This window comes from Diaporthe amygdali (genome assembly GCF_026229845.1).
Source record: "Diaporthe amygdali strain CAA958 chromosome Unknown NODE_17_length_903054_cov_64_435670, whole genome shotgun sequence".
In the NCBI taxonomy this organism is placed as follows: Eukaryota; Fungi; Ascomycota; class Sordariomycetes; order Diaporthales; family Diaporthaceae; genus Diaporthe; species Diaporthe amygdali.
Window position 1 is genome coordinate 892,124 of NW_026517037.1, and position 10,931 is coordinate 903,054.

Sequence of the window (10,931 nt, forward strand, 5' to 3'; positions counted from 1 at the left end):
AAGGCTGCAACATCACCTGCTTCTCTCAATTCAGCAATCACTCGTTCCGGAAAAGTAGGTCCGTTTGCCTTGCAACACATTTTTTTTGCTGCAACTTTTCTTTTCGACCATTTTGAAACAGCTTCAATTATTTTGAGGTATACATGACAGAAAAGCTCTTTCTTTTCTCATTATAGGACCACATTCAATTTCAAACCTGAAGGTATTTTGAGAGAGTAATGATTGAAAGTGCTCTTTGAAAAGAAGATGTAGCAGCAAAAACGTGTGTTGCAGAGATGTTGCCAACCCCCCCCCCCCTTTCTTTTTTGTTTGTTTCAGCTGATGTCACTGGCTATTCCTCCTCCCATGCAGCCGCCTGTGGCAATATAGATTGTTTTTATTACTCTCCACTAGATACGCATCCCATTCACATTGAGCTTTCTACAGCAAGAACGTCTTCTTGAGAAGAACGAGCATCTAGACGGATCAACAGTGTATGTTGGGGAACATTACTACTGTAATCACCAGTCCATATGGTGCATAAGTCACAATATCCGCACTTTTGTTGTATTAGTGAGGATGGATCAACTAGACGCTGATCTACAATACTTATAACACGACATATTTGCACTATATATGTATCAAGTCTACAGCCCTTCATTCATCTGCTTTGGCTATTGACCTTCGAAGTACGCAAAATCAGATATTCGCCCTTGGGTTGGTTTCGTCAAGAAGAGCAGCGGCTGATCTTGCGGCCTTCTTGCCGCTCTCCAACGCGCCATCAATGAAGCCTCTCCAGCCGTCTGCCCAGTCCGAACTTGCAAAGAAGATCAGTCCATGGGGCTGCTGGAGTGCTGTCAAGTGCTTAGACATCCCCTCGCTTCTATATGAGCTCCACAGACCCTTTGAGTAAGGATCGGCGACCCAATCGTGAGACACATAAGCCGTAACCTTGCAACCGGGCTTGAAGCACTTCTCGAACTCGGACACGACCGCTTGGGCATCTTTAGTGTTGGGTACCGAGTCATTCTTGGTGGCGGCAACGACATAGGTTTCGTCTTTCCCTGAGGTCTTGGTACCATTGTGGTCCGCGAAAGCCAGCAGATAAGGACTCCGGCTCGTGGTACTGACAGTCGAGAGCCAGAGGGGCTGAATCTCTTCAAGTTTGAAGTGGAGCTTTGCGCCCATGTTGTGGTGGGCGAACTTGACTGATTGTGCGCGCACCCCGGGGAGCGGTGGGAAAAGTCGGAGGTCCCCGAGACAATTTCTGCAGGGAACGTTAGCCTTTATACCCGAAGATTTGGCATACTCATACTCACAGAGGAATCGTGCAGACCACGGTGCGGGCGGTAAGCTGCTTGCTGTCGGTCGTTCGAATGTGAACCCGGCCACCTGCCTGCGAGATTTCGGCCACAGCCGTATTGAATAGACGGTCCGCGCGAACATCATTCAAAAGGGCTTTGGCAAAAGACGTCGTGCCGCCCTTGCCGAGCTTGTACACGCTGGCTTGTTCGTACATGCCCGCCATACTATGGCCTGCCAGTGCATACCAGCGGAGGACTTCGGTGAATCCGATGTCTGCCGGCTTGCCCAGACCACATAGACCCAGGAACGTTTCGAACAGGTCTCTATCCTGCTTCGGCACATCTATCTGGTCCAGTCTCTGGGCCATTGTCAAGTGGTCATATTTTGCCCACAATCTGGGCTCGCGCTGAGGGTCCAGGGGGTAAGGCATCAAGGTGCGGCTCGTTTGACCGTCTGGTGAAAGAAATTCCTGGGCGACGCGATCCGTGCTATTGAACGTTTCTATCGAGTCGACTCTCTCTGGCCGTTCGAAGTAGCTATGATAGCTGACTTCAGGAGCCATCATTGCGACGGTGGGCTTCAAATTCTTTTGCAATCCATAGCGGATGAGCTCGCTGTACACATGCGGCTGACTCCTGCAGATTTCACGCATCAGATCACGAGGAGTCTCAAATTCCTTTCGGCTTGCAAGAACTCACCAGTGAACCCAGGTTCCCCCCATTTCGATCTCCTCGCCGAGCTCATTCGCAGTCCAAGTTCGACCGCCGATGCGATCGCGCGCTTCAATGAGCAGCACAGATCGACTTCGCTGTGCTGAGAGCTCGCGTGCTGCAATCAGTCCAGCAAATCCCGCTCCAATGACGACTACATCATATAGCTTGCGTACGCATGAGGAGCTAGACGTCGCCGCTTCCGTATGCAGGCCTTCGATGGACGAGCCATCGTTGGTCCAGATGAAGCCATCTGTTGATCGGGGTGTCATTCTTGAATTCAGTGCGTCATGAGCAATGCCTAGCAAATAAGATATAAGCACAAGCAGTGTATGTTCTGGAGACAATGAATCCATGGCGAGTAGAGAATCGATTGGTCAATTATCAAGGCATCATTACGGGCCAAGTTTATCCGCAGTCCGAAGCCCCGGAACGGAACACCATTCCGGTGAAGTCGTCCTTTGGGTTCAAGAAGTGTTGAGACTGGTGGTCACAATGGATCCGCGGGATCAAGTCGGAGGCCGGATCGCACAGGGTTGCGCGGGGTCGCGCCGGCATCCTGCGAGACCATGCCCGCCAATTTCACGGAACGGAACACCAGTGTTCCTACCCGGGTACAGATGCTTTAGATGAGTGGCTTAAGACGCCTCAGTCACGTCCCTTGAAACCTCGACAGATAGAAAGTTACCAAATCGCCTACACCGCATCCCGCATCCGTAGCCACCAAGCGCCAGCATGCCTTTCGAAACTAAACCTCGTGCGGACGTGTTCAAGATTGAACAAACACCCGGAACAGACAACGTCTTTTACAGTGAGTGCATCCAGCTCACAGGTTTTGACCGTTGTGGGCTCCGTGCTGACACATTCTCTGTCAGCTGAGATCTTCGGGAGCGATACAAATGCAGACATCAAAAACCCTCTGACCGCCGCTTATCTGCGCATCGAGAAAGGCCCGGCCATATCACCGCCCGTATACGATTTTGAAGAGGCGGGTATTATCCTTGAAGGTAACCATATCCGATCTGATGATATCCCTGCTTGCCCACTTACACTGTGCGGCAGGTCAAATCACCTTTGAGGACGAAACTGGCAGAAAAGAGACATTGCGGCAGGGTGACAAGTTTTTGATCCGCCGAGGCACCAATTTGACTGTGTCTTCCCTCACCTATGGCCTCATTTTCAAATGTGAGAGTCAATTCATGGGCCAAGACATTCCTATTACAATTCACTCGTCCAAATTGTAGATATCACTAGTTGACGATGTCTCCTCGTCTGTATCAATCTATTATATCGAGCAAGATCTTCTACCCATTATAACCAATATACACAGCATCGCCGTGGCTTACGTAGTCGGTCAGGTTTTGGCGATACGCAAATTGCTGTAGGGTGTCGCATAAAACCAGCCTGATAATGCAACCAAAGGTTCTAATCAGATAGATGCGTATTTTGTAGAGTATCTTCATAGAAGTGCACTTTGGGAGAAGTTGAAGGCCAAGTAAATGCCTTGTCAGTGCTCTGGGTGGCAACCTGTAGACAGCCTAGATCACGGGGTGGGGTTAGTCTTTTGCAAACAGCCCCTATACGCCATGTCATGTGTTGCAGTCTGTCAAGATATTCCAAAAACAAGATTGAAATCATCCGCGTAGTGAAGACTAACAGCAACGATGAGAATCGCTGCTATATCTACACCTTATTAAAGCCCCCTCGCTGCCAGTTGCTCTCAATTCTTTCCCGGACGTGTTTGGGATAGGATTTTTCGAAAGAGACTTCATGAAATTGACAGCCTGTTGTGTACTCTGCAGGCATAAGAGCATCACAAATCGCCTTTCCGCCCTTCGTTGGAGGTCCATGGCCGCCATGAGACATATAAGGTGTCATTGGGAAACCCGGCACGTCTTCGAATACGTATTCATCCCGGCCGGGGCGACATCTTGTGGCCAGAGCCCACATGACATCTCGGAATTCGTACACATTCACATGATCACCTACCAGGATGATCTTGTTGATCAGCATGCAACTTTTATGGTTGAAAAGGATCTTTCCAAGTTTGTTTACAAAGTCCTTGGGATTTGTCTTGAGGGCTCGCAGCTTTTCTGTGTCGATTTGCAGCGCGAGCCATGTACCCATGACTTCCAATGACGCACAAGCCTCTTTGATAGGAATATCGTAATCTCCGCAGAGGGAGAGCACCTCTCCAGCGGCAAGCGCAGCGGTGGTATGCTAAAGCAGTGACATCATCAGCGACCATGGCCCAAGGCTGCGAAGTTTTGCAGTACTTACCGACTCATCTGTGATCCGCCCGGGCACAGAGATTGGCAGGATAGCATCATCACGGTACGTGATTTTATCGACGCGAAATAGCGGTTGCTTGTGCGCATCGCCATCGAAGACTACGCCAAGGAAATCCCCGAATGGCCCTTCCATTCCCGTCTCCTCCAGCAGAAGGGCGCCTTCGAGCACGATCTCGCTCGAAGCCGGTACGAGCAGGTCGTTGTTGTCACATTTGACAAGGTCCAGGGGCTTCCCCACAAGGGCTCCCACATATTCACCTTCTGATACATTCTTCGGAATCGGTAGAGCAGCAACGAGATTCGCGGCCGGTGGGACTCCCAGCGCCAATGCCCAGGGCATCTCTTTTGCGCCCATCTTGCGCCACTCGTCGCGGATCATCGAATTATGTTGGCCCGATCCAACAAGACAGCAAAGATGGTTGCGATCGTGTACCATGCCGCGGAAGATGGACCAGTTAGTCCAACCTTTGTTTGGAGTCTGGAGAACATGGATGCCGTATGTTTGCATGTACTTTCCTCCATCTTCAGCGTGGACCTGAGGGACCGGAAGTTCGTGCAGGTTGATCTCCTCTGCACTGATAGAATTCTTCTTGCAGGGAGCAGTAGGGAGAACGTTGGGTTTCAATAGGGTTCTCTTTTTCGCCGCGATAGTCTTCTCCGTCAGCTCTTTCCATGTAGCGGTTGGCTCCAATCCAAGGTTCCTTGCCAGGCGTCCGTATTTTTCTTTCTTGTCCGGTCGCAAACTAGCTGCATTACCGAACATCCTCCAGAGTCCTCCTTTTGCCCCTTTGATATTGTGGAACAGAGGCGCCAGATTGTCTGTCTCGCTGACCCTCCTGACTATAGCTGCGGCTTCAAGGTACGGGTCAATCTCATCTTTGATGTCCACAAGGTCATTGTCCTCTCGAAGCTTTTCGAGAAACTGTCGGAAATCCAGTTGAGCCTCGGTAGGTTTAGCGTGAGAGGAGAGAGCACGTGTGCTCACGAGCATTGCACGGCTTTGAGTTGTGTTCCGAAATAGCTTCGATATCGCGATCATTTTATAGTTGCGGGATAACGAATGTGCATCGGTAGGCAGGAATCGGGTGCCCTGTCTTATTCGTACTAGATTGAGGAATAAGCAGCCGTAGTCACCTTTTGTACATAACATATATTGCTCGGACAAAGACGCCTAATTTCAGGACGGGCGGATCCAATAGAATGTCGGAACCCGTTGATGACACGGGGTTCCGATTCCGTAGCATCGTTCCGTGCCCTGATTTGTGTTTGTTATGTCCGCTTCACAACGGGCGCTTTTGAGAAAAGTGAAGCACTGTGCTATGCGAACAAACGGATGATTACCCCCGCTTGCGATAAGTTTATAGGGATCTTATAGTTCTCCACCGGTGCAGCACTTCTGCCATTATCGTAACTGCACCCTGACTGAGCAAATATTTCTGGCCTTCGACAGTTTTTAACTTTTCGCAGTGCTCTTCCTACGAAATGTACAATATTCTCGCGCGTTTAACAAGGCTATTGGCCGCTCGTCCATTGAGCGGGGAGATCACGACAGACAGTACTGTGCGCTTTACATCGCTTCGTGGTAGAGTCTCTTGGCACCTAGCTCGACCCATTTGTGCCAAACCCAGCTTTCGTAACCTGACGTTCGCGGCATCCAATTCAACGCTAGTCCGAAATTTTTCTTCGCTCACCCGTCCGAACGACGACAGGTCGCACACTCGACCAAAACGAATAGTTGTCGGTATCACTGGTGCAACTGGAGCAGCATATGCCATACGACTCCTCGAGGTTCTTCGCGACTTGGGGGTCGAGACCCACCTCATCATGAGCAAATGGGCTCTCGCAACCCTCAAATATGAAACAGACTTGACAGAACAACACATCCGAGGATTATCCCACACGAATTACACTGGTAAAGACCTGTCCGCGCCGATCTCGTCTGGCTCTTTCCAACACGATGGTATGATAATCGTCCCTTGCAGCATGAAGACGCTGGCGGCTGTGCGGATCGGCTATTGTGACGACCTAATTGCTAGGTCTGCCGACGTCACCTTGAAGGAAGGTCGAAAGCTTGTCATGGTCGTACGCGAGACCCCGCTCTCCGAGATCCATCTTGAGAATATGCTGTTTCTCCGCCAAGCTGGCGCAATCATCTTTCCGCCTGTACCGGCGTTTTACACCAAACCCAAGGGTCTGGCCGACGTGGTCGAACAAAGCGTTGGAAGGATGCTGGATTGCTTTTCTATACATACCGACGGTTTCAAGAGGTGGTCCGGGTTTGAAAGAGCCAAGCCATCAAAGGACGGCACAAACAACAGTGGATAAGGATAACGTGCGTCTTAGGACGCCAAAGATATTCCTGCAGCGGGGACTCCGCTATCCTCTGGAAGGGATCGGCTCGCCTCTTAGTGGTGGCTGGGAAAGCTATTCAACACAACAACCAGTCCGCTTAGAAGATATCGAATTCTTTCCACAGCCAGTCGCCAGGCGTTGTCAAGTCGAGCGCGTTTAGATCGCCCAAAGACGTGGCGGCGATGCAGCTGTCAGAAGGGACAGCAGAGTTGTTGATCTCAGGAGGGATCAGGGTCTTGAACAACTCTGCAATTGGCCCACTGGCCCTAGCCACAGGGCTGCAGTGGACGGCATTTGAGGACTGAGCTTGGGGATTGGCCACTTGACCCTCCGAATCCACATTTTGGGAGGCCTGGTGTGTTCTGTGCAGCGCACCTTCAAAACAGTTCAAACGCTTCCAAAGTTTCCATGAAGCCTGTGAGGTAGATGCATGTGCTGCGGACAGATGGAGTGCTGTCTGGAAGTTATGTCCTATGATGTCCGCAAAATCCGAGGCCGACCAATCAGGGGATCTGTCCTTCTTGAGCTTCACAGCAACAAGACAGAGCAGGGAGCTGGCCGACGCCAGGATATGCTGAAAATGTGGGCGAAGTCGACGATAGATGTTGCTCTTGTCATCGAGCACCTTGAGGGTGTCTAGCGTGTCTGATACGAGACCAAGAGCAGACTTTGTCTTATCTTTCGAGACCACGCTGCTAGAGATGAACGACGATCTAAGCAGTAGCCCTCGAACAGAATTTGCTCGAAGATACATAATTAAAAGTGGTACTGGAAGGGTCTCTGGGGGACCGGATGCGATCCATTCGCAGGGCGGTTCGAAATCCTCCTGGTTGAGGACAAACTTCCTTCGCCATTGATCGATTTTGAAGTCAGTCAATTCCAACTCGTCTTCATTGTCAAAGCTCAGACCTTGGGCTACTTTTGTGATGGGTTCAGCGAATTTGTCGCTGATCATACAAAATGCCATCATTGCATTGAGGTAATGGGACAGAAGCTATAGAAGGAATCAGCGCTGCAAAGTCAAAGATTGAATTGTCATCCAAACTCACTGGCAAAACCGAGGTTATGTCAAAGCTCGTCTCGACGAATTGGTTCGGTAGACCAGCAGATGCACTCCATTGACGGTCAAGGATGAATATACTTGATAATAGAGTAGACAGCCTGTCCGGGCGTTCATCCTCATATGATGTAGTGGGGTTCGAAGTATCGTAGCAATGCAGACCCAATTCCATCGCTATTCGCCCAGCAAGCCCGCACATTCGCCACGCCACTTGTATTTCGTCGCCGAAAAAGGCATGGAACCCCTATAAGACAACAAGTGAGACATATGGAAGGCCAGAGGAGCTATTAGACGGACCATGAGAAGAGCCATCGTGGCTTGCATGTCTCTAGTTGCCGGGGACATGACTGCTTGATTTGCCATGTCATAGATGCAGCCAAGACGTGACCTCTCCAGCTGTATCGATGATTTGCCATCTGCTATCAACGCGATCGACTGAGTCAGGTGTAGCGTGATGAGGTCGTCTTCATCGATTGCCACGTCTTCACAAGTAGCCTTGCTGAAATAATGTATCGCCTGTTGCTTCAGTCGAGAGATATCTAGAATGGGGTGTAAGTCCCCAATGATTTCTTGGTAAGTCTCGAGCAAGCGGACCGCTTGATCAGGAGTGGCGCAATGACGAAGATTGGTCAGAGACCGATCCAAGAAAACTCTTGCCGGCGTGGCATGCAGAATATATGAAGGGTCCTCCATGGTGCAGTCGCTCTCGTGGTCGTCGTCCATGGTGGGCATTTTGTGCATGCGAGATTGTGTGCCGCCCTCGTCCTCCATGAGTTTGATCAGCCATATTCAGGCTGAAATTCGGACTGGTTGGCCCGCAAAATCGTAGCGAGGGCCGCTCAGGGGCACTGCCGCGGGTACTTGACCAGGACCTCACCGGCACGGCGGGCAGGACCAAGGTGTTAACCAATTCAATTACATCCACTAAACTTTCTAGTGTAATTAAATAGGAAATTTTCAGCTCTCAGTTAAATTAAATTAAATTCTAAAGGCTATTAGTATAATTTAATTAAATATAATAAAAAGAAATAAGTTTTAAAGCGAACATTTTTTAAGCACTGTGCTTTATAAGGCGCACTAATAAATTTAGTATATGCTTTATAAGGTACAGTGCTTAAAAAATATTTACTTTAAAATTTAATTTAATAAAAAAATATATATATAAAATTTAAACTTTTTATAGCTAAATTATATATTTAAATATAATATATATTTAAAAATATTTATATTAATTTATATATACTTTACTTATTTAATTATAAAAAATAGCTAAAAACTATATTTTTTTAAGCTTATTTATAAATATATATTTAATAAATTAGCTTACTTATAAGTATTTAAAACTTTTTTAAAAACTATTTTTTATATAATTTAAATTTAAAGTTTTATTAATTAAAGTAATTATTTATATACTTTAATTAAATATTTAAAAAATTTAAGTATTAAATTTTTTTAAATTTATTTAAAAGTTTTTAAAATAAGTAAATTTATTAAGTTTAAATAAAAGTTATTATAATACTTTTATTATTAAAATTACTTTTTATATTAATATTTAATAATTATTTTTATTATATAAATAACTTAATTTTAAAATAATTTATAAACTTATAATTTTATTATTTAAAAAATAAATAAATAAGAATAAATTATTAAGTTAGGTTAATATTAGCTAACTTAATTAATAATATTAATATAATTTAATTTTAAATATTAAGTAATAAAAAGATAAAATAAAAAAAAGTAATATAATTAGTAAATTTAGTAAACTTAATAAAATTAATAAATAGTAATAAATAGTAAAAATATAAAATTAATTAATTAATTAATTAACTTTTTTAATATATAAATATTAATATTATAAAATTTAATTAAAAATACTTATTAAGTATTAAGTAATATTTAGCTTATAAAATAATAATAACTTTTATTACTTAAACCTTTAATATATAAGCTATATTATAATAACTTATTATAAAATTCTACTTTTAAAATAAATTTAAAAAAATATAATTTAAAAATATAAACTATTAATTAATATAAACTAATTTAAAAGCAATAAAATTAATTTAAAGTTTTACTTTATTATACTTTTTTTATTTTAAATTTAACTTATATTAAATATTAAGTTTTATTAATATAAATATTTTAAAATAATAATTATACTTTTTTTAATTAAATAAATATATAATTAAAAATAATAGTAAAAAGATTAGTATTATTAAAAGCAATAGCTATAAAAGTAAACTTTTCTTTAATTAGCAGTTATATACTTAATTTAGGTACTTTAATACTAATAATAATAAACAAGTTTTTTTAATAAATTAACTATAAATTCTTAATTTTCCTTATACTTTTTTTTATTATAATAATTTATTTTTTTCTTTTTTAAATAAGTATTTATATAATTATAAAAAAGCTTATTATTATTATTTTTCTCCTCTTTTTTAAATAAATAATTATATAGCTATAAGGAGCTAATTTTAGTTAATAGTTAAAGTTTTTTTTTTAGCTAAAAAAAAGTTTATTTTTATAAAATAAACTTACTTATAAATTTATTCTTATATATAAGGGTTAATAGTTATTTAATTTTAATAGTATACTAATAGTTTTTTTTATAAAAGTAAATAATAGTTTAATTATAAGTTAAAATTATAATTTAAAAAAAAGTTATACTTATATTTATATAATATTTACTTTTACACTTAATAAAGCGTACTAATAAATTTAATATATACCTTATAAAGTATAAAAGTAAAAATAAAAAGTACTTAGTATAGATTAATAAATATAAAAGATTAAATTTACTTACTTATAATTTTATAAAAAAAAATTATAAATATAATATAATTTTTTTAATAAAATATATTAAAGCTATAAAGTTAAATAATATAAATTATTTTTATATTAAATATTACTTTATTATTATAATAAGTAAAATATTAAAATATATATATTAGTATATAAACTAGTATATATTGCTTAAAATTACTTAAATATATAATTAATAATACGTTATTACTTTAAATAAGCAAAAACTTACCAAATTTATTAATATTTTTATTTATAACTTTTAATATATATTATTTATATATATATTATTTTATAAAGGTATAATATTAGCAATATAGCTTATAAATATTTTTTTATATATTAAATTTAAATATAATATTTAATTTAATATTTTTTAATAATACTTTAATATTTAATTTTATTTAAAAAAACTTTTTATAAAAG

General features: G+C 41.9%; 5 protein-coding genes across 5 annotated transcripts; 2 read left to right on the top strand and 3 right to left on the bottom strand.

The window, feature by feature from the left end:
- Window positions 1-678: 678 nt before the first annotated feature.
- On the bottom strand, window positions 679-2,266 carry J7T55_005237 (lysyl oxidase; the record flags this gene model as incomplete). The annotated part of the gene is made up of 3 exons (XM_053144619.1): window positions 679-1,246; window positions 1,299-1,919; window positions 1,983-2,266. 3 exons carry the CDS (start codon window positions 2,264-2,266, stop codon window positions 679-681), a joined length of 1,473 nt encoding a protein of 490 aa, XP_052992961.1.
- Window positions 2,267-2,729: 463 nt separating this feature from the next.
- On the top strand, window positions 2,730-3,379 carry J7T55_005238 (ethanolamine utilization protein; the record flags this gene model as incomplete). The annotated part of the gene is made up of 4 exons (XM_053144620.1): window positions 2,730-2,805; window positions 2,870-3,001; window positions 3,057-3,179; window positions 3,249-3,379. The coding sequence occupies 4 exons, from the start codon at window positions 2,730-2,732 to the stop codon at window positions 3,377-3,379; spliced, it is 462 nt and encodes a 153-aa protein (XP_052992962.1).
- A 298-nt stretch (window positions 3,380-3,677) lies between these two features.
- Window positions 3,678-5,276, bottom strand: J7T55_005239 (uncharacterized protein; the record flags this gene model as incomplete). The annotated part of the gene is made up of 2 exons (XM_053144621.1): window positions 3,678-4,214; window positions 4,275-5,276. 2 exons carry the CDS (start codon window positions 5,274-5,276, stop codon window positions 3,678-3,680), a joined length of 1,539 nt encoding a protein of 512 aa, XP_052992963.1.
- Window positions 5,277-5,767: 491 nt separating this feature from the next.
- J7T55_005240 (phenylacrylic acid decarboxylase) lies at window positions 5,768-6,610 on the top strand (the record flags this gene model as incomplete). The annotated part of the gene is made up of 1 exon (XM_053144622.1): window positions 5,768-6,610. One exon carries the CDS (start codon window positions 5,768-5,770, stop codon window positions 6,608-6,610), a length of 843 nt encoding a protein of 280 aa, XP_052992964.1.
- Window positions 6,611-6,734: 124 nt separating this feature from the next.
- Window positions 6,735-8,429, bottom strand: J7T55_005241 (uncharacterized protein; the record flags this gene model as incomplete). Its single annotated transcript, XM_053144623.1, has 3 exons — window positions 6,735-7,631; window positions 7,687-7,941; window positions 7,995-8,429. The coding sequence occupies 3 exons, from the start codon at window positions 8,427-8,429 to the stop codon at window positions 6,735-6,737; spliced, it is 1,587 nt and encodes a 528-aa protein (XP_052992965.1).
- Window positions 8,430-10,931: the final 2,502 nt, after the last annotated feature.